Raw genomic sequence first — 22,760 nt, 5'->3', positions numbered from 1 at the left:
TCTTTGAGTGACCAGATGTCTGATTCTAGGACTTTTTCAATCTAGTCTGATTACCTTTATCAAGCCCTGGGATTCCTGGCCCAGGTTCCTGGAAAGTGGGTGAGCTTGATTTTCTGACCAACCCAAACATTTTTCCATTTTTCTTTTCATCTTTTGCTCACCACCTACCCATCAACCCAACCACCCATTCATCCATCCATATACTTAGCCACCAAACTATCCAACTATACACCCATGCATTTATCTACCCACTCACCCATCAATCCATGCACTCACTTATTCACTCATCCATCTTTCTTTCCATTCATTCACATATTCTATCCACTATCCATCTTTCTACCCACTCATTCACCCATCTATCATTATCCAGCCATCTACCCATCCATATACCATCTGTCTTTCCATCCACCTGTCTATCTACCCATTCACTTGTCCATCTATCCATCCATCGATCGATCAATCCATCCATCCATCCATATGCCCAATCACTTACCCACCTAGTCACTCATCCACCTACTATCTACCCACCCGTGCATCTACCTACTCATTCATCCCACCACCCAATCATTCATCCAGCCCAAATATTCATGCATCTACCCACCACTCACCCACCCACCCAGCCACCCTACCCACTTTCTCAGCCATCCCCACCCATCTACCACCTAACATTTTGGAGTGTTTACTACACATAATGCTCTGTGCTAAGCTGTGGCATGGTCTCTTGAGCTCCCTCCCTGGGAGGAAATGTGGACACAACCAGAGGGTCCCCACAGAGGGAGATAGGTAAACCTGCACGTAGTCCATTGAGCCCCTTCATGGCCTGGACTTTGCCAAAGCCACTGGCTTCCAGGGTCTGTGGTCAAACAATGATGAAATACAGGGTGAAGATGGACTGAGGCATGGGCTTCCAGCAGAGCAATTAGAGGTAAACTAATACCTCTTCCCCACAGAAAAGCCTGGGAACTCCAAGATGCAGTAGAAAAGGAGTGAGTCAGCAAAAGGAGGAAAAAGCCACAGAGATCAAGAGCTAATTAACCGATTCTCCTAAGATATCATTAAATCCAGCTCTCCTGCCCTTTGGAGACTGATCACTCTCCTACTTCCTTTCCATCGCCCTTGTCCACTCTGTCCTGACCTCATCTGCCTCCTCTCTCATCTCCCTTCCCTCATTTTATACTTCCTTGACTCCAACGTCCCTGCTGCGACCAGGGTTGACCTTTAAAGGCACAAGTCTGACCACATCACTCCCCTGCTTATAATGCTTTATGACTCCTCGTTGTCCAGGATAAATGACAAACTCTCCCAAGATGAGAAAAAGGCCATTCATTCACTTATTAGCACATATTTCCCAAGCACCTATTAGGTGCCAAGCTTAGGTTGCATGTTGGGAATCCAACAGTGGTGAAACCAATCTGCTCTCCTGGAGCTCCCATTTAAATGGGAGACATAACCGGAGACATTTAAAAATAATCTAATATTGATACTCAATGTGAAGGAAATAAGTAAAAGTGTGAGAATAAGAATAATGGGGAGGAGAGGCAGCGATTTCAGCTCAAGAACTTCCTGCGAGAGTGATGATGCTGATGAGTCTTAAGTCAGAGTGATCACCAAACCATAAACACAGAAGGGAGAGCAGGTGCAAAGGCCCTGGGGCAGGTGGGAGGGTTGAAGGAGACGGAAGACGGCAGGTGTGGCCAGGGCAGAGTGTATGAGGGCAAGAATGGGCTGAAAAGGAGTAGGAAAGAAAAACAGAGGAGGAGAGAAAAAGCGTGTAGGTGGGGGTTGTCTGGAGGTTTTTGGATTTTATAGCAAGAGCATTGGCGGGTTTTAAGCAAAGAAAAGTCCAAGTCCTGGAGCTGCAGACCTCTGATAGAAAGTCAATGGCTCAGAGAAGCCAAGTGTTGTCCCTTTGGCCCTGCATGTGGCTCCGACCATGACTGGTAAACAGGAGAGCATAATGCAGCACTTGTCAAGCTGGGGTGCAGTGCCCTTCTGCAGGCACATATTGGCCTCCTGGAGAGAAAGACTACATTTCCCAGCCTCCTATGCAGTAAGGAGTATCATGTGACTAAATTGTGACCAATGGGATAGAAACAAGTTTTTCTCCTCTTTCCTTCTCTCCCCTTCCTGCTGGCTGGAATGTGGACAAAATGGCTGGAGCTCAAGCAGCCATACTGGTCCCTGAGGTGGAAAGCACTGGTTACAGATGCTGGAAGGACCAAAAGGAAGAGGCCTGGTGACTGTGGAGATGCCACACCACCTCTGATCTCCTACATCTGCATGAGAGAGAAAGAAATGTCTGCTGTGTTGAATGTAAACATTTTAACGTATAAAATGTTGCCGTGTTACTTTGTGCCTCCATGGCCCCCCACAGATGAAGGACATTTGCCTCTGGACACTATTTTTTTTTTTTTTTTTGGCTGAGCTGAGCGGCATGCGGGATCTTAGTTCCCTGACCAGGGATGGAACCTGTGCCCACTGCAGTGGAAGCACAGAGTCTTAACCACTGGACCACCAGGGAAGTACCAGGACATTATTTTTACTCAAAGATGTGAGAGAAAAAAACGATTTTCCCTTTTCAATTTTTCCCAAAGCTAATATAATTCATTTCTTCCCAGGAATTCCCTGGCGGTCCAGTGGTTAGGACTCTGAGCTTCCACTGCCGGGGGTTTGGGTTCGATCCCTGGTCGGGGAACTAAGATCCTGCATGCTGTGCGGTGTGGCCAAAAAAAAAAAAAAAAAAAAAAAATTTCTTCTTTTTAATATTAAAATAAATGCATATATCTGCATGAAGGATAGGTAACATTTAGTGAACTTGTAAGACACTTTTTCTGCTTGCCTTACTTTGGGTTGTGAGCCTCTTCCCCAAGATCCGCTAAGGGCACCCGGTCCCTCCTCTGCCATCAGGAGGATTGTTGATAGGAAGATCCTGAACACGGTCTCAGGAAGCAGGGAGGCCTGCATTTGAATCCCGTGTCTACTACTTATTAACCACGAGATCCTAGGCCAGCCACTTCACTTTCTGACCCTCAGTTTCCTCCTTTGTAAAAATGGAGATAATAATATATGGTCTGGAGGGTGGCTGGTGGTGTGACTTGATTCTGTCCATGAAAGGCCCTGTCCCAGAGCCGGGCACATAGGGACTCTGTGCTCCCTTCCCAGGCGCTAACCTCGCTATTCTGGACACAGCCGACTCTCAATCTGAATCACACTCAGAGGTAGTTCCACAAACAAGGGTGATTTAATATATTTCAGCATATTTCGACTTGACGATATTATATAAAAATAGAATTCTTTATTAAAACAGCAAGGCGGAATAATCACTGCTACTCACGGAACACCATCTTTAAGAAACAACAACAACAAACATCCAAATCAGTGACGTTGAGCCAGACGATTCAACTCTCCAAGCTTGTTTTTCCATCTGGAGAATGGGCAGGTGGGATGTCCCCAGCTCACTGTGGGCGGGACCCACCGGTGGCAGGAGATGACCCTGGGCAGCCCTCGCACCAGGCGTAATGCACGCCCGTGTGGTGGGCAACTTACTCCTCTTTCTCTCCCTTCCCCCCGCCCACCCCGTGACTGTCATGGACAGAGTCTCAGGGTGGTGCTGGCGTGGCCTTAACGCCACTCAAGCATGTGTTTGTTTCATTTTGTAACAGAGCTCAGGCTCCAAGCCTTGGTGACACCAGCACAGAGGACCCCTCCCCAGCAGATTTCTTTTTCAGTCACTTTCTATTTCTGGCAGCAAGCGATACATGTTTTTACCGGCAGAGGAAAAAAAGTCCCCTTTTTAAACAAAGTTAAGTTTAAAAAATGAGACTGTTTAAAGGAAAATATCTGGTAAATAACAATACAAAATATAGCAAAAAATAATAATCACGATGATGGCAAAGAAACACTCCATTAGGTCAACCTAAGAGTATTTCTGACATAGGTCCTGCAATTTTGTGATTCTAAAGCAAGGTATGAAGAAATACAATGACATCTGGGTACCTTCCTAAATAACCTGTAGCAAGGAGCTAACCCACTCATCTCTCCCTCTTTTCTCTATAGCTTATATTTTTTTCAAAGAAGAAAGAAAAAATAATAAAGATTGAAACAAAGGTGGGTTTAAAGCATTGTCTCCCAAGCTGTACTTCAATATCTCTGATACCACCTGGAGCTGCCTGGTGGGAGAATCATCTCTTCCTAATGATTGTGGCTCCAAGGAGGTGTCACCTTTAAAGGGAATAGGCCCTTTTTTGAACACAGGTGAGAATCTAGTCTCAGTGAAAAAGCAGCCCTGATTTGGAAGGGGGAAATCAGAAGGGCTTTTCCCCAGCACATCAGGGTAGCAGCCACGTACAAGAGATCTTCCTGGAGCTATTTCTGCCGGCCTCCTTCCTTCCCTTCCAAGCCAGGAAGGATGAGGCAGCTGAGGGTTGCCATGGAAACCGGCTCTGTCCTCCCACAGGAGGCTGCCAGCCCTGATTTCCTGCAGAGTTAAGAAGCAGGAGGCAGTGGGGGTCACCCAGGCGTGAAGATGGGTTTCCCTGGGGATATCCCGCCTCCTGCCAATCACAGTGCCTGTCTGGGAATCCTGGGGCCGCCTGGAGGCTGAGGGCCAGGGAAGCCCCCAAGCCCCGGTGCCGCTCTGAGAAGAGACTGGCCCCTGGAACATTCAGAGATCTCAGGTCCTCTCTTCTTGCTCCAGCTAAAGCTACAGGGACCTAGCTATGTGTGTGTATGCGTGTCTACATCTCATGAGATGCATCCACCCATGGGTGTCTCTGGCTCTCTCAGCTCTCTGATGCCAAACAGAAGTGCCGCTCCACCACCCCACTGAGCCCAAAGAGCACAGAGCCGCTCATCTAGCATTTGCTACTGGGACAGTAAGTCTGTTTGCAAAATTCTATCAGCTTACAAGCTGTGTGACTCTGGGTAAGTCACTTCACCTCTCTGAGCCCATTTCCTCAACTATAAAGAGGGCATAACCATCCTCTCTTTGCAGAGATGCCGTGAAAAGTAGAAATACTATATCTACTGTTCCTGTCACAGGCATTTAGAGGGTCCTCAATAAACAGGACCTAATATTAATAATAATACTTATCATCATAATAAAAGTTTCCAGGCAATTTTTCTTTTTGATCTTTTTTTTTTTTTCCTAAAGCTGATGCAAAGGCAAGTTTTCATCACTGATCTGTTTGATCAAAGGGTGGTGCCCTCAGGATAGGATGGACCATTGGTCTGAGAACCAATCAGCGGGTACCCACCACCTCCTACAGTATCACCTCTAAGAGTAGGAACAGGGCTCTCAAACTTGGGTGCCTTCGGGGGACAGGAGGTGCTGTGAACAGAAAAGCAGACCAAGTAGGAATCCTGGTGAACCAGAGCACACAGGCCCCGGATCGGGGAGGCGGCTGCTACTCAGATCTGGCCAGCGGCTGCCCTTGGGAATATGGGCCCAGTGTGGACAGATCTTTCAAGTTTTCAAGAGAAGCTGGACATTCTGAAGCAACTTTCCCAAAGATGACAAGATAACACTAACGTATTTTTTTTTATAAATGTAGGACAAACAAAACAGGCCTGCAATCTGGACAGTGCCCACAGCCGGAGCTTCTATGCTAGAATGCAGGAAACCAACACCTCCTGTTCTTTGGCTTGACCAGTCCCAGGAGCCCTGGCCGCTTCCTTTCACTGGGGCCATCCAGTCGGGGCTGCATCTTGCTAACTCCCTGCGTGAGTCCCAGCGCTGGGAAAACCCACCCCATCTGGAGCGCATAACTCTAACGCAGAGAAGCCTGCTCCCTGGAGCCCATCATCTGGAGGCTGCTCCCACTCCACACCGTGGATGCACCAGCATCGGGAAACCCTCCAGCGTTCTCCCAAGGATCGGTGTGAACGGAGAGATGGGGGAAGTGTCTAGCAAGTGGGGCGCCTAGGAAAGCAGATATTCTAAGAGACTCTTTGGCTTTAGGTAGTGTAATAAAAATTTGGGGACAGAGTTTATTTCAACAGACGCACTGCTAGGCCCCAAATGGCCTTTTAATGGCCAGCATCTGCTTTGACTGGTTAGGGTCTGGACCACACCATTGGCAGGGCCTTGGACGGCAGCCCATGGGGGTTGGGGGCAGAGCAGCGGGGTCTCCTAGCTGTGCCCCGTCTGCCCGAGCTTGAGTGGATATTTAGAGGAGCAAGAGGAGCTGGGAGCGGGAAGAGCCTCATTTTGGAGCTTAGCCTTTGCAGCAGATAATCCGCAGAGCTTTTGGTGTCTTTTCTTCGCTCCCCTTCTTTCCCCTCCCCCAGACACAGCCTTCTAGGAAAAATAGTAGGGAAGGGATAATGTTTGGCACCATTGGGTGTTCAAAGCTCTGCACCCAGGCCGAAGGCAGGCACAGAACATTGGGCGACTAGGGGCAGGCTGGGTACGTGGAGTCCCATCTGCCCCGGAGCTCAAGGCCGGATGCGGTAACGGACAGGCACGTCATGTTCTGGCTGCATCAGCCCGAAGCCGTACCTGCTGAGGTCAAACTCGGGCATCTCCACGTCCGGGCTGATCAGCTCCAGGTCAAAGCGCGCCAGCACAAGGAACACGAATCTGCAGAGAGACAGTGTTGAAGGCGTGAAGGGGGAGAGTGGGATGCCTGTTTGGAGTCAGGCAGGAAAGCAATGGCGTCCTCCTGGGTCTCACCCCAGCTCTCACTTTGGTTAAAGTGGGAAAGGAGGGCGAGAGAGCAGAAGCACAGGCGTTTGCTGCTCACCAGTCCAGGAGCTCCCGAGTCCTGGCTGACGGCCTGTGGGCAGGAGGGACGTGGGGCAATTCCACACCAAAGCATTTCCGAGCCAGTGCCTGACTCTCCAGCTTTCTCTGCTGCCTGGCAGCTGTGTGGGTTCCATGCTGAGATGATGGAGTGGGAAGATGGGAAGATCCCGGCCCCTGAGTCCCTGCACGGAGGGGAAGAGCCCTCCAAACCCACAGCCGACGTTGTGTGAGTGGGAACTAAACCTTTGTTATACGAGCCACTGAGACTTGGAGGTCGTTTGACACAGCAGAGCACAGCCTAGCTTCTGATTAACACGGAGAGTGACCCTTCCTGATTCTTCCCACCATACTCATCCCAGACCCCCACCAAACTCCTGGAACTGTCTGCCTCGTCAGGGCTGCTGCTGAGCCGTAGCTGCCTTCGTGAGATCAGAAGTAGGCACCCCTCCCTCCAGATACCTTACTGCCGTCTGGGGAAAACTGTTAGAATATACCAACTGTGCAAGAGCAGGTAGGCACTCTTTACTGCCATCTTCTGGAAAGCTGTCCTAATAAGTACACAAACCACGTGATGATGTAATCAGTGGGCCCCTAAATGTGGTGGCAGCCCCACCCGATGTGAACTGGTTCCACCTGCCTCATCTTACCACCATCTGTGTTAATAAAGGTCAGGCTGGACCCTCTACTACTCTGCACCCTACCATCCGCTCCCACCGCGACCCAGGTGCCCAGTGCCGGACAGAATGCATGGCAGGGATTCTTTAATCTTATCGAACGAGTGAAGAACAGGGAAGATGAGGACAGAGCAATTTCAACGTTCTGGGCAGGAGAGCTGGGCGCACACCTGGGCTCTGCCTTTTGTTTTTTGGCCATGGGGTCTTAGTTCCCCTACCAGGGATCGAACCCATGTCCCCCTGCAGTGGAAGCACAGAGTCTTAACCACTGGACCACCAGGGAAGTCCCTGGGCTCTGCCTCTAAAGGGCGTGTGATTCTTCCCACTCTGGGCCTCGGTTTCCCCATCTGGTCAAAGAAGGTCAACAAGGTGGGATGTATCCATTCCAGCTCTGAAGCTGCAGGATGGTAGAGGATGAGTTTATATGGGTGGGGTGGGGGGGTGGAAGGTGTCTGTACCCACACCTGGATTTGGATCCTGGCACCTCCACTCACCAGGTGCCTGACCGTGAGGAATGATTTGACCTCTGGAGTCAGTGACAGACTGACCACCTGGCAGGTATCATGACAATTAAGTGAGATAAAAATAATAATAAATCAGCTCAATTACTGAACACTATGTTCCAGACACTGTGCTAAGCATTTCGTATCATCTCTTTTTATCTGTCCAAAAACTTTATGGAGTGGGAACTTCAGTCGGTTCTGCTGTAACACTTGTTTTGAACATGTGAATTTGTTCCAGTGGGACTGATCTATTAGGGCACAAATGAAGTGTAACACAAATTTCACATGTGCTTGTGGTCATTTCATCTGCAAGAAACACTGGGAGAATGAAAAACTGCACCCAGCTGATCCAAGCTGAGCAGGAATTCACAAAACGCACACACGCACACACCAGTGGGTGGTGACCCACACCATTCCCATCAGGCGTCCGACCTCAGATAACCTTCCTCCCAGGCTTCATCGTAACTCACAGCTCCATCCAATGCCCACTTGCATGGCAAACATCAGGTCATTTTCAAAGTAAAGCGCCATATTTATTGTAGCACTTAGGTATTTCTATTTATTCCATTTAACATGTGTAAACCTATGCTACTGTATTTTCCTAGGTGCCTATGTTTTTGTGTGTGTGTCAGTGATGAAGTTATTGAGGGTCGGGCCCCAGCCCTATTTCCCCCACAATCCTGTGGCTTTTACTTTGTGATTTCCCATGGTGCAGGGATTTTTAGGAATGCACATGAAGCGTTAGAGCAGAACCAACTGTATTATTATCTCCATTTTACTGTTGAGAAAGCTGAGGCCAAAAGCTTAATGTAATGTGCCCATTCACTAGCATACTGCCTAAACATTAATAATATTAGTAATCACAATAATAACTTTTATTAAATACCTACAATGAGCCAGGCAGTGGCTCAAGTACCTAGAAAGGTCCAATTCATTTGTCACGACACCCCTGGGATGTAGTACGATCAGTACTCCTATTTTACAGTTGAGGAAACAGAGGCACAGAAGGTTACCCAGCTGGACAGAAGGACAGGCGGATGTCATAACCCCTGGTCCAATCTGTTTGTGATCCGAGGGCCGAGGCTCTTGGGGCCCAGGGAAGAGAATTTATGAGGCACTCAGCTCCCCATGCCCGGTACTCACTGTTTGATGCTGCTGATGGCGTAACCCCTCCCCAGGCACTGGTTGTGCCCTGCTCCCCAAGGCATGCTGTAATTCTTCAGTCGCTTCCCATCCTTGTAAAAGTCTTTCTTCTCTGATCCATCAGGGTTCAGGAATCGGTTGTATTTAAATACCTGAAATAGGAAGAAGGTCCCTTTCTGATGCCACCCCCAAAATAGGCATGCACCAAGAAAAATGTATGAGGATGTTCATCCCAGTCTTGTTTATCAGAGAGAAAAACTGGAAATAATGTAAAGCTCAACTGATAGGGGACTGGTTAAAAATTATGGCAGCTATTTATAAGGTTGAGCTTGGTCTGTGTGTGCTGACAGGGAAAGAACTTTTAAGACTGGTTGTTGAGGGCTTCCCTGGTGGCACAGTGGTTAAGAATCTGCCTGCCAATGCAGGGAACACAGGTTCGAGCCCTGTTCCAGGAAGATCCCACATGCCGTGGAGCAACTAAGCCCGTGTGCCACAGCTACTGAGCCTGCGCTCTAGAGCCCGCGAGCCACAACTACTGAAGCTCTCACGCCTAGAGCCCGTGCTCTGCAACAAGAGAAGCCACGACAATGAGAAGCCCACGCACCGCAACGAAGACCCAATACAGCCAAAAATAAAAACAAATAAATAAATTACTTTAAAAAAAAATAAAAGGACTGGTTGTTGAGTGAAAAAAGAGTGTTGGAATAGTATGTATTGTGTGATCCTATACCACACACCTGCCTATTCATATGTGTGTGAGTGTGCTGTGTGTATGTCTGTAAAGGCATAAATATTATCTAAAGGACACACTCCCAACCACTGTTAAAGAACCCTGTGGAACTGGAGAGGAAGGGGAATGAAGACAAATTTTTACTTTTAAATATATATTTCTATCTTATAAGTACATATTACTTTTCAATTTAAAATAAATTAAAATTATTTTTAAAAAAGAGAATGCCAATTTCCTTTGGTTACATTGTAGAGTGGTAATGTGAAGATTGTATCTGAGCACAGGGCTTTGTTGTACAGAGTAGGTGCTAAATGAAGGATGGGTGGAAGGATAGGTGAATGGACCAGTGGATAGACAGGTGGAAGAGTGAGTTGATGGATGGATGGATGCATGGATAGATGGATGGATGGTTGGGTGGGTGGGTGGATGCATGGTTGGATGCATGGATGGATGGATGGATGCATGGATGCATGGATGGTTGGGTGGATGGATGCATGGATGGATGGATGGATGGATGGATGGATGGATGGATGCATGGATGGATGGATGGATGGATGGATGGATGGATGGATGGATGGATGCATGGATGGATGGATGGATGGATGCATGGATGGATGGATGGATGGATGGATGGATGGATGCATGGATGGTTGGGTGGGTGGGTGGATGGATGGATGGATGGATGGATGGATGGATGGATGGATGGATGCATGGATGCATGGATGGATGGATGGATGGATGGATGGATGGATGCACGGATGGATGGATGGATGGATGGATGGATGGATGCATGGATGCATGGATGGATGGATGGATGGATGCATGGATGGTTGGGTGGGTGGGTGGATGCATGGTTGGATGGATGCATGGATGGATGGATGGATGCATGGATGGATGGATGGATGGATGGATGGATGCATGGATGGTTGGGTGGGTGGGTGGATGGATGGATGGATGGATGGATGGATGCATGGTTGGATGCATGGATGGATGGATGGATGGATGGATGGATGCATGGATGGTTGGGTGGGTGGGTGGATGGATGGATGGATGGATGGATGGATGGATGGATGCATGGATGGATGGATGGATGGATGGATGGATGGATGGATGCATGGATGGATGGATGGATGGATGGATGCATGGATGGATGGATGGATGGATGCATGGATGGTTGAGTGGGTGGGTGGATGGATGGATGGATGGATGGATGGATGGATGCATGGATGGATGCATGGATGCATGGATGGATGGATGGATGGATGCATGGATGGATGGATGGATGGATGGATGGATGCATGGATGGATGGATGGATGGATGGATGGATGCACGGATGGATGGATGGATGCATGGATGCATGGATGGATGGATGCATGGATGGTTGGGTGGGTGGGTGGATGCATGGTTGGATGGATGGATGCATGGATGGATGGATGGATGGATGGATGGATGCATGGATGGTTGGGTGGGTGGGTGGATGGATGGATGGATGGATGGATGGATGGATGCATGGATGGATGGATGGATGGATGCATGGATGGATGGATGGATGGATGCATGGATGCATGGATGGATGGATGGATGGATGGATGGATGCATGGATGGATGGATGGATGGATGGATGGATGCACGGATGGATGGATGGATGGATGGATGCATGGATGCATGGATGGATGGATGGATGGATGCATGGATGGTTGGGTGGGTGGGTGGATGCATGGTTGGATGGATGCATGGATGGATGGATGGATGCATGGATGGATGGATGGATGGATGCATGGATGGTTGGGTGGGTGGGTGGATGGATGGATGGATGGATGGATGGATGCATGGTTGGATGCATGGATGGATGGATGCATGGATGCATGGATGGTTGGGTGGGTGGGTGGATGGATGGATGGATGGATGGATGGATGGATGCATGGATGGATGGATGGATGGATGGATGGATGCATGGATGGATGGATGGATGGATGGATGGATGCATGGATGGATGGATGGATGGATGGATGCATGGATGGATGGATGGATGGATGGATGGATGGATGCATGCATGGATGGATGGATGGATGGATGGATGGATGCATGGATGGATGGATGGACGGATGGATGGATGCACGGATGGATGGATGGATGGATGGATGGATGGATGGATGGATGGATGCATGGATGGTTGGGTGGGTGGGTGGATGCATGGTTGGATGCATGGATGGATGGATGGATGCATGGATGGATCCACGGATGGATGGATGGATGGATGGATGGATGGATGCATGGATGGATGGATGGATGGATGGATGCATGGATGGTTGGGTGGGTGGGTGGATGGATGGATGGATGGATGCATGGATGGTTGGGTGGGTGGGTGGATGGATGGATGGATGGATGCACGGATGGATGGATGGATGGATGCATGGATGGATGGATGGATGGATGGATGGATGGATGGATGCATGGATGGTTGGGTGGGTGGGTGGATGGATGGATGGATGGTTGGGTGGGTGGGTGGATGGATGGATGGATGGATGCACGGATGGATGGATGGATGGATGGATGGTTGGGTGGGTGGGTGGGTGGATGCATGGATGGATGGATGCATGGATGCACAGCACAGAACCTGGCACACAGTAAACATCCAAATCTGTTAGAAATTGTAAAAGTTTGCTCCATCTCAAATTCCAGGGAGAGGTAAAGGTGCTGAGAAGCTGACATTATAACACTCTGAAAACAGGAAAAATGGCTCAGCTGTCCCCTGCAAAGCGCTTAGTGTGTGCCAGGTGCTATGAAGATCTTTCTTACACGATCACATTTAATCTTCCTGACAACCCTGTGAGGCAGGTGCTATTTTGAGGTCCATTTCACAGGCGAGGAAACAGAGATACAGAGAGATGAAGTGATCTGGGCAAGGTTCCACAGCAAACAAAGAGCAGAACTGGCTGCCACTCAGATAGGACAGATCGTGAAGCCACTCATCTTCCCCCACAGTCACTGGTATGCCTTTTACCTCTGGGTCTGTGTAGATCTCCGGGTCCTTCTGGGGACTCAGGAAGGGGAAGAGGAGGAGGCGGTCGCCACATCGCAGGGTGAATTCCCGCCCATCTGCCATGGGCAAGGCCAGGTCCACCACGACCTCGCGGGTGATGAAGGGTGCGGCGGTGAGCCTGAGGCTCTCACTCAGCACGCTGTCTGCACAGGGCAGATACAAGCGGGGGTCAGCACTGTCCTCTTCCCCACTCGAATGCCACCCCCACCTCTCATTTTACAGAGGCAGGTGGGAAGGCTCAGAGAGGGTGCATGACTTGCCCACCATCACAAAGCAAGACCCAAAATGGCCAAGTGATGAGATGTGATTGCTGCAGTCTTCAGAGACTTTGGACGTGAAGGTTTGGGTCTGACCCTAAAAGAAGCTGTGAGGGAAGGTGTCTTCCAGGGAGATACCGGAGGCGGCTAGGGAAAGAGCAGGGCCATCCATATTGGTTGTGTCTGCCTGCCCAGCATACATTCCCCTTCTGGAAACAGTTCCCTGCTTTCTTCTGGGGACCATCCCCTCCCCCACTCTCAGGGGTTGGGCTGTTGATTTCAGTCCCAACACCTGGGATTGGGCTGTGATTGGCTAATCAGAGCATCCATGATTGGCTCCAGATGGGCACACGACCCAAAGAGAGCCAAAGAGACACATTCCTGGGGCTCTGGGTAGGAACGCTGCAGAGAAGCACACCCTCCCAGAGCCGGGAACACATCAGCCTGGAGCCACTGGCAGCCATCTTGCCAGCCTGAGACTGCAGTCAACCCAGTGGAAAATGAGGCTGAGGATGGAGAGAGACAAAGACCTGATGGCATTGTTAAAGCACCTGGATCCACTTGTGCCTGAAGCCAGTACCTCTAGACTTTTTAGGTACCTGCCCCAAATGAAATCTCTTTTCTGCTTCAGCGCATTTAAGTTAAGTTTTTTGCCACTTGCAACAAAAAATCTCCCACTGAGACCATGAAACATGGGTAGTGGAGACCAGGGCATGGAGATGCCAGGTCTATGAAGATAGGAGGCCCAGCGGGACCCTAGGTCAGAGGACACTGATGGACCCTGGACGCTGGGAACCCATGACGGGGAGGGAGGGCTTGGGGGCCCATGATGCCCTGGTCTTTGGGGCTGTCTTGGAGGGTCTGACTGTCTCACCAAGCACAGGCATGCTGTCCAAAACCTTCTGTGGGAGGGTGGTCATCTGCGAAATGGGCTGCTCTACTCGCGAGAGAATAGGCTCAAGCTCTCCACGGACAGAAGCCAGGGCCTCGGGGTTCTTGAGGAGGAAGAGCAGAAGCCAGAAGGCAGCAGGACCCATGTTCCCCTGAAATGAGAAGGAGCCCCCGTTACACCATCAAGAGGGCAAAGCTGGGGTGAGAGCTGACCGGTCTGTGCCATGGACACAGCCTGGGCCAAGGCACTGGGGTCGGGAGGCCTGGGTTCCCACTCCTGATGACCCACGTCTATCTTCAGCCTCAGGACATGGCCCAAATATGCTTTGTGGCTTTGGCCTAGCCCAATGCCTGCTTCAAGGCCACTCTTGGCATCCCTGACCTTGAGCAAAATCATTGATCTGAGGTCACACAGGTAACCTCCATAGCTAATCAGCGAAAATGTCAGTAAAAAGAACAAAGTACATCAGTTAAGATTACTGTTAACATCTGAGGATGGATGCATCCTTAGCCCCAATTCCCCAACCTTCCCTGCATGCATGCTTCTTACCATGTGACTCTGCACTTCCTCACATTTAAGGGGCAGAGTGTATTTCCTCAGCCCCTTGGATTTGGGCTCAGCCATGTGACCTGCTTAGGCCAATAGAATGAGGCAGAATTGACAGACCAGCAGTGCTAAGTCTAGGCCTTAAGAGACCTTGTGGGTTTCTACTTGCCCGGCGAGCTGGCTGGTCCCAAGAGGAAGATGAGAAACACACGGAGCAGAGCTGTGCTGTCCAGCCGAGCCTGGTCTAGACCAGCTGACTCCCAGCAGACGCACAGACAGGTGAGTTAGATAAACGCTCATCAAGGTATGCCACTGAGTTTTCGTGGTTGGTTGTTATGCAACAATAAGAAACTGGTACAAAATCTGAATGTTTGCTTTCAAATATTTGAGTATTGTGTGCATATATAGCAAAGCAGCAATAATCAATGATGACTGTGAAAGCTATTAGTTTCTTGAACAAAAATTATGTAAAACTTCCCAATAGTTAAATAATTAGGAAAATGGATAAAATTTCTTGCTCCAAGACTTCAGTCTTGGCTCAATATATTAATACTCCAGTATTCAGCATGTGGCTAAGATATGATGGGGTATCCTTAAATGAACTCTAGATATGGTTGGAATACCAATTAACCTCGATTTGGAGGAAGATTTTTGTCTACCATAAATGACCAGCCTATCCAGTCTTAATAATGGGATATTAAGGAGTCATCAAATATCATGTTTACCCAGAAATTCTATTACAGACACTATTGCACATGGACGAAAGGACATTTGCACAAGGATATTTCTCACGGTGCTGATGTAACTGCAAAAGATTGGAAGCAACCTCAACAGGAGATCAGTGAGATAAATGATGATCCATCCATAGGATGATGACACCGGAAGTTGCTAAAAAGGAGCTGACTTTGTGCGTGCTGATATGGGACAGTAGCCAAGACGCACTGAAGCAAGATGCAGGACGGGGCCTCATCGTGCTACCATTTGTGTGTACATTTAAAGAGGGACATATATGAAGAAGCACAGACCATCTCTAGAAGGAGATTCAAGAACCTGGCAACTGAGGTTTCCTCTGGGACAGAAGCTGGGAGGGGGGAGAGGCAGAAAATAAATGCACAAAGCATCAATGATGGTGAAACAGATTTTCTTTCTCTTTAGCTACCATGAATTCAGAGGTGCCAGGTGCCCTCATTCAATCTTCCTATCAAGCAGGCACCTTTATCACACCTTTTACTGAAAAGGAAAACTAAGCACGCCCTAGTCCCTCCCCACTGCTCAGCATATTGTGGGGGGCTCGGTGGTATTTGTCAAATAAACATCTATGTTCCTTTGGGCTGGGGACCTCCAAGGCAGCCTTGGAGGTGGGCTGGCACAGCCCAGGACCAGGACCAGGACCAGGACCAGGACCAGGCAGAGTTGGGTTCAAATCCCAGCTGCCCACTTCCTGTGATTCTGGACAAGCCACTCCCCTCTGGGTTTCAGAACCTCCCTCTTGGTAAAATGGGAATAAATACGTGCCCACTCCTGGGGCGGCCACAAGGAATACTAGTGACCCCCACAGGCTGAGCACACAGTAGGTGTTCAGAAGTGGTCTCCCTCTCTCACCAGCCCCTCCCTCGGGTTCGAGAACCGATGGAGGCCTTGGACTCTCTCTGAGATTTCCTCCAGCGCCTCAGGTCCGGCTGAAACAAGCAAGGTCACTTGCTGTCCATCACTTGAGCAGCCAGGGGAATGCAGGCGATAAATAATTCAGCTTTGGGTTAACTCAGTGCCAAGGCCATTTTACCTGCCCAGATGGTCAGATGGGGGCCACCACTCATTAATTACAAAGCAGGAGTGGGAAACAAGGCTGCTCGGTTAACTCTGCTTTCAGGAAGAAGCTGTGGCAAGTTAGGGAGGTGATGAAGACTGTTTTCCGCCCAGCTGCACCGATGTGTGAGCGTGCATGTGTGTATGATCACACAACCATGAGATCTTTAGTCCACTACCCTGGAAGCTGAGTGTTCTCCCGCAGGACCTTGCCTCAGTTTACCCAAGAGGACACTTCTGGTCTAATCTCCCTCCTTCCCACTGCAGCCAAAGTCCACCACCCAGCCGCGCCTGTGCTCTGTTCTACCTTTTCTGTGAACGACGGTACCTGACCTCCAGGGGGCGCTCACTGTGAGCCAGACCCGGTGCTCAGCGGCTCACGTGCGCCACCTTGTGGTCTCCTCTCCGCACTGTCAGTCAACTGGAGTGGGGACACCTGCAGCCCTGCACCACTCCCCTGCCTTTGGGTAACAGCAGCCCATTTTCCTTCGGAGAACTACCTCCACTTCATGTGAAGTCCAGTGGATTGTCTGGGGTGAAACCACCCCCTCCAGACCTCAGGTGTGACCATGTGACCCCAGCCTGGGCCACTCAGTCAGTGACGGACTCAGAGGGGACAGGTAACCTGGGCTGGGCCAGTGGGTATCAGACTTGGGGTTTGTGCTGGAATTCACGGGAGAAAGAATCCCTCCTCCATGGGGACTGCCAAGTTGCCAAGAGCTGCTGGTGGCCTTTGCTGCCACCACCTGGGAAAGCCCATGTGAGGTGCGAGAGAACACAGAGGTGAGGGGTGGGAGATCACAGATTACATTTATTTTCATTTTTTTGTGATTAAAATTTTTTTCTAAGGGAATAAAAAAACACTCTAAGTGCAAAGTAGATCCTGGATTGGATCCTGGAAGAGAAAAGGGACAGTAGTGGAAAAACTGGGGAAATCTGGATAAAGTATGGACTTTCAATTAATAGTAATGTACCAACGCTGATTTCTTAGTTTTCCCACCTGCACAGTGGTTCTGTAAGAGGTTAACACTGGGGGGAGCTGGGTGAAGGGTATTTGGGAACTCTCTGTACTATCTTTGCAACTCTTCTATAACCTAAAATTATCTCAAAATGAAACTACTGAAGGGGAAAAACCCGATTCTGTGCACAGCTATTATTCTTATTACCTCCTCTTTTTGGATGGTGAAACTGAAGCCCAGAAAAGTGAAGTGATCTATTCAAGGTCACACAACTAGTCAGTGGCAGAGCTGGGATTCCACCCAAGTCTGTCTGACTCAAAACACTGCCTTTGCTTTTCATCCTCACGTTGCAGTGCCTCCACGATCACGATCGCAATCATTATCTCCACTGAGCAGCTGAGCATCTGCAAACCCTGTGCCCATGCGGCTCCCACAGTCCGCCTCCCCCGACTCAGGACCACCCAGGAGTTCCTGCAGCCATGGCTGCTGAGGCCAAGGCAGATATGGAGAAGGAAGAGAAGAATGAAACTTGAGTGATGGGGCCACAACAGTTAGCGGTGTCAGTCCCAGCATTACCGTGGTCAGCAGAGCCGCCCATTGCCTGACAGCTCAGAGCTAGGAGAGCAGCTCGGACCATGATGGGCCTGCAGGGGCAGGCCTTTGGGAGCTCTCCTCCCTCCGCCCAGTCAGCCCACCCCAACCCAACCCACGTCCCCTAAGAGCCAGCCTCTTCCCCTGCCTGGACCTTGGATCTCAGCCCACCAGGCCCTCCTCTAGCCCCTGGATGCTGGAGCCCCCTTGACCCCTCCATCAGCCTAGACCCCAGGTCTGGGGTTCTGGACTCATGGAGCCTTTTCGAGGATCCTGTGAGATGATGTTTGTAAAGTGCTCAACCGGGTGACTGGCACGGGGTAAGCGCTCAATAATATTTTTTGAAATGATTATTCCTCACTCGGATCTGACAACAGCAATCCCAGCTACCATTTCTCAACCCCTTGGAACACTTTCCGCAGCCAGCCTCTGGGTGGCGCTTCCTCCCAGTTCCCCTCCCTGGTGGCTCCTCAGTCTCCCTTGCTGGCTCTCCTCATCTTTCCCACCCCCATACTGGAGAGGCCCAGGGCTTGGCCCGCTTCTCCATCCACCCTTGAACAACCATCTCTGCACTGTCAACCCCCCAACATGTCCAGCCTGGACCTTAACCCTGGACTCCAGACTCTTCTTTTCTTCAGGCACTCCTACCTACCCGCTCTCCACCTAGAACTCAACATGCCCCAAACAAACCCCCGACTTTCTCCCCCAAAAGTCACTCCTTCCACCATCTTCTTCAACTTCAGCCTTCCTGCTGCTCACACCCAAGCCTGGAGTCATCCTGGTTGACATCTTCTCCTAATGTCCCATCCAAGAGCAAAGCCTGTTGACTCTATCTGGAAATATGTCCAGAAGCCAATCACTCTCCCTTCTGCCCTCTGGTCCAGCACCATCCTCTCTTGCCTGGATATTGCTGTGGCCTCCTCCCTGGTCTCCTTGCCTCCACTGCCCCCACTACAGTCTATTCTCAGCAATGTAGCCAGAATGACCCTTCTAAAGCAGAAGGCAGGCCATGTCACTCCTCTGCTCAGAGCCTTTAAAGGGTTTCCATTTCAGAGGAAAAGCCAAAGGTGCTCTCCATGACCTACAGGGTCCTGCATGGTCTGGCACCTGCTACCTCCCTGCCGCATCACCCTCATCCCCACCTCAGGGCCCTTGCACTTGCTGCCCACCCCCTCCCCTATCCTACACATCTACATGGCTCACTCTCTCACTTGCTTTGAGGTTCTGCTCAGATGTCACCCTCTTGGTGAGGCCTTCCTTGACCACTCAAAAAAGCAGCCCCTCCTCGCTCCTGCCACCATTCCCTTTCCCTGCTTTATCCATTCTCCATAGAACTTATTATCTGTAATACATTTTACAGACTTACGTGTTTAGTAATTGTCTGTCTCCTCCCACCAGAATGTCAGCTCCTTAAGGGCAGGGGTCTTTGTTCTGCTCACTGCTCTCTTCCCAGCTTCTAGAATGGTGCCTGGCACACAGTGGGCCCTCACTAAGTATTTCTTGGATATGTTTATTGAGCGCTAGTTACCTGCCAAGCACAGTTACAGGATTTTACATGGGTTGCTTCCTTTCACCCTCCCCACAACGCCTTGAGGAAGGTCCTGCCGTCTCTATCTTACAGAGGAGTAAAGCGAGGCACTAAGAAGGGACTGACTTGCCAAGAAGTGGCAAAGTCAGGATCCAAGTTCAGGCAGGTTGTTCACAGAGCCTGTGCCCCAAACCACTGGGCGACCCAGCCTCTTGGCCTTACTCTCAAAAGACTCGAGATCTTGAAGGGTCTTCCACCTGCCTGAATTCTGGACGCTGCCAACAACTCAGTCTCAGAGGACACCCTGACCCCAACTCTTGCCCGGTTCTCCTGGCCCCGACAAAGGCTGTTTGCCGGGCTTGCTGCCACTCAAGCCCCCAGGCCAGCATCCAGTTCTGCTGACAGAGGTCATTTCCATAGGGGATTCTGGGGACAGTTTGGAATCCCAAGTCACTGCCCATAAATATGTTATTAGACACTAATGGGGCCCCAACTGCTGATTAAACCCAGCCCCCAACCCTTCCCAGCCTCTGCCTGCAAGGACAGTTAATGGCTCTGGGAAAAAACTAAAAATAAGTCGTAAGTCAATGGGAGAGGAATTACCCAGCAATGTCAGCCTGTGTAACTGTCACTGCCGAGGTGGGGCCCAAAGAAAGGGGGGGTTCAGGGTTGGGGCGAGGGCAGCAGCCAGGCCTGGGGATGCAGCATCCTCAGCCCTGCTTTCTCTCACTCCAATATCTAGTCCCTTACCAGCTTCACTGGCCCTGTCTTCCCTTGGTTTCCAGAATCTATCCACTTCTTCCTCATCTCCATGGCCACCACCTGGTCCTGCCACCACTGTCTCCTCACTGGTGTCCCTGCCTCTCAGATCCTGTCCCTTCTCTGCTCAGAACCCTGCCAGGGCTCCCACCTCACCCAGAACAAAATCTCAAGTCCTTAGTTACTAGGACTCACAGGGCCCTCCATGATCTCTGCCCTCATTCCCACCACCCCTCCTCACTCTGCTTCGGCCACACTCAACTCCTTGCTGTTGCCCAAACACTTGGCATGATCCAACCCCAGGGCCTTTGCACATGCTGTTTCCCCTTCCTGGAATACTCTGTCCCCACATCTTCCCCCACGTCCCCAAATCTAGATCTTTCTTATCATCCAGGGTTCAGCTCAGTCATCTCCTCCTCAGAGAGGCCACCCTGGCCAGAGTAGACCCCCAGGACCTATCTAGTCATGACCCTGTTTTATATCCTGCATATCAGCATCTAAAATCACCCTGTATCTCTTTCCCTGATGTCTGCCCCACCCTGCCCCTGGCTGAAACAAAAGCAACACAAAGCAGGGTCTTTGTGGTCCATGGTAAGTACTCAGTGGAACTTTTAAATGAGTCTTCAAGATAACTGGTCTGCATATTTCAGTAATCTCAAGGTTGTGAGAAACAACAAAAGGCACCAAAACTGTTCCATATCAAAGAAAACTAAAAAGGCAGAATGACTAAATGCAGTGTGTGATCCTGAGTTGGATGCTGGACCTAGATGAGCCATAAAGAATATTATTAAGACAACTGGCAAAATTGGAATGTGGGCTGTATATTAGATAATGATCCTGTATCTGGGTTAACTGTCCTGAATTTGATCACTGAGCTGATCAGATGTTGATGTAAGGGAATATTCTTGCTCCTAGGAGATGCACGCTGAAGTAATTAGGGGCAAAGAATCCTGATGTCTGCAACTAAATTGCAAATGGTTCAATAAGATACGCACAGTAGGAGAGAGAGAGAAAGCAAATATGGTCAAATGTTTAAAACTGGGGAATCAAGGTGAAGTATATATGAGTTCATTAAACTATTCATACAGCTTCTCTGTAAGTTTGATGTTTTTCCAAATTAAAAAAAAATATATCGAATGAATGATCCTGTTCATGAGACTGACAGTTAAGAGAGTCAGGGAACTGGGGCAGACAGCGGGGTGTGTGTGCACCTACCCACAGCCATACTCACAGTGGCACACTCTCACACATGTACACCTACATGCACACAGATGTGAGCGCCCATGCAGGCACATGCACATGTACTCGCAGGCATGTGCCTAAGTGTGCCTGATGGCACACACGCACATGAGTGCACACACGCACACACAAGCACTCATATGCACAACCTCACATCCACTTCTGCACACACCCACCTGTGTGGCCCAGAGCTGCAGCACCAGAGCCCGCGCCTGCATCTCCTCCGACACGCCCATCTCCTCCAGGTGCAGCAGGTAACTCTCCAGCCATTTGCTCCGGTGGGCCCGAGTGGCCAGCCTGGCTGGGGACAACAGCTTCCACAGGCGACCTTTGACCCTGCACACCTGGTCCTTATCCCCTGCAGGGACGGAGCACAGAGGATGAGGGTTACAGATCCACCTCCAGCCCAGGGTCACCCAGCCCTGACCTCCCATTAGGCCAAGGGTCTTCCAGGTGTCACCCCAGGGCATGGGGAGTTCCTGTGGGAAAGAGGCGACAGGGACCCCGGCCCTTAAATGCTGGCCTGGCCCAGAGGAGGTACTCAATCAACATTTGCTAAATGAATGGGCTTCTCAGCGCAGCAGGGGGAGGAGCAGGAAACGGGGAGCCACATTCTCCCTTCCTGGGGTCTGATCCGAGGAACACCAGCCCATGTGGGCGGGGAGACCCTGAGAGCACGCTCAGCACAGCGTCACTCAGGGGTAACGACCAAACTGACCACCAAGAGGGGGCAGGTTGGTCTGGGGTCTCAAACTCAACTACCTGCAGGAAAGGCAGGTAAAGTGAATGAGGGAGGAGGGACGGGAAGGGGCCCAACGGGAGGGTCGGGTGGCTCCACTCAGCTCCAGCGACCAGCCCAGCACAGCCAGGGAGCCTGGGTTTCTAGAAGAAACTGAAATCTAGATGTTCAGGGGGAATCTTCTCATGTGTTTTAAAGTTAGCATCTCAGTAAGAAATTTTTAAATCACCGCGCAGGCCACAAAAGCATCTCAAGTTAAATTGGCTCACGGATCACCAGTTCGAAAACACCATTAAATAAACAATGGTGTGTTTACATTCTGGAAAACCGTGAAGCAGTGAAAACCAATGAGGAAGTTCTTTATGTCCAGCCCTCACCCGGGCCCACACAGGCAGACCACTGAAGGAATAAAGTCAGATGCTTACTTATTTATTGTATCAATGCTACAAGATGATGCTGTATTGACATATATATATGTGCAAATATACGATTTGGTTTTTCCAAAATCACTCCTTGGAAAAGGGGGAGTCGCTTGGATTGCTACAAAATTCCAAAGTACTAGAAACTCTCTCATTGACTTTTTTGAGCCACAAAGCAGTGTTTCA

The 22,760-nt window shown here is 50.0% G+C and overlaps 1 protein-coding gene across 4 annotated transcripts in view; it reads right to left on the bottom strand.

Moving 5' to 3' along the window:
- PTGIS (prostaglandin I2 synthase) overlaps positions 1-22,760 on the bottom strand; it is a 65,115-nt gene that overhangs the window by 6,737 nt on the left and 35,618 nt on the right. For 2 of the 4 annotated variants that reach the window (XM_082362747.1, XM_082362748.1), the window contains exons 6-10: positions 21,593-21,774; positions 13,971-14,139; positions 12,801-12,982; positions 9,066-9,217; positions 6,500-6,580 (exon numbers count right to left, since the gene is read on the bottom strand). In XM_082362747.1, coding sequence (XP_082218873.1) covers positions 6,500-6,580; positions 9,066-9,217; positions 12,801-12,982; positions 13,971-14,139; positions 21,593-21,774 — 766 coding nt within the window. Of the gene's footprint in view, positions 1-3,222; positions 6,581-9,065; positions 9,218-12,800; positions 12,983-13,970; positions 14,140-21,592; positions 21,775-22,760 lie in introns of those variants that run through there. The other 2 variants (XM_082362750.1, XM_082362749.1) reach the window with 2 other exon arrangements.

Source organism: Balaenoptera borealis (genome assembly GCF_965194805.1).
Source record: "Balaenoptera borealis genome assembly, chromosome: 16".
Taxonomy (NCBI): domain Eukaryota; kingdom Metazoa; phylum Chordata; class Mammalia; order Artiodactyla; family Balaenopteridae; genus Balaenoptera; species Balaenoptera borealis.
Note: the sequence above shows the minus strand (reverse complement) of the source record. Positions and strands in the feature narration are given on the sequence as shown.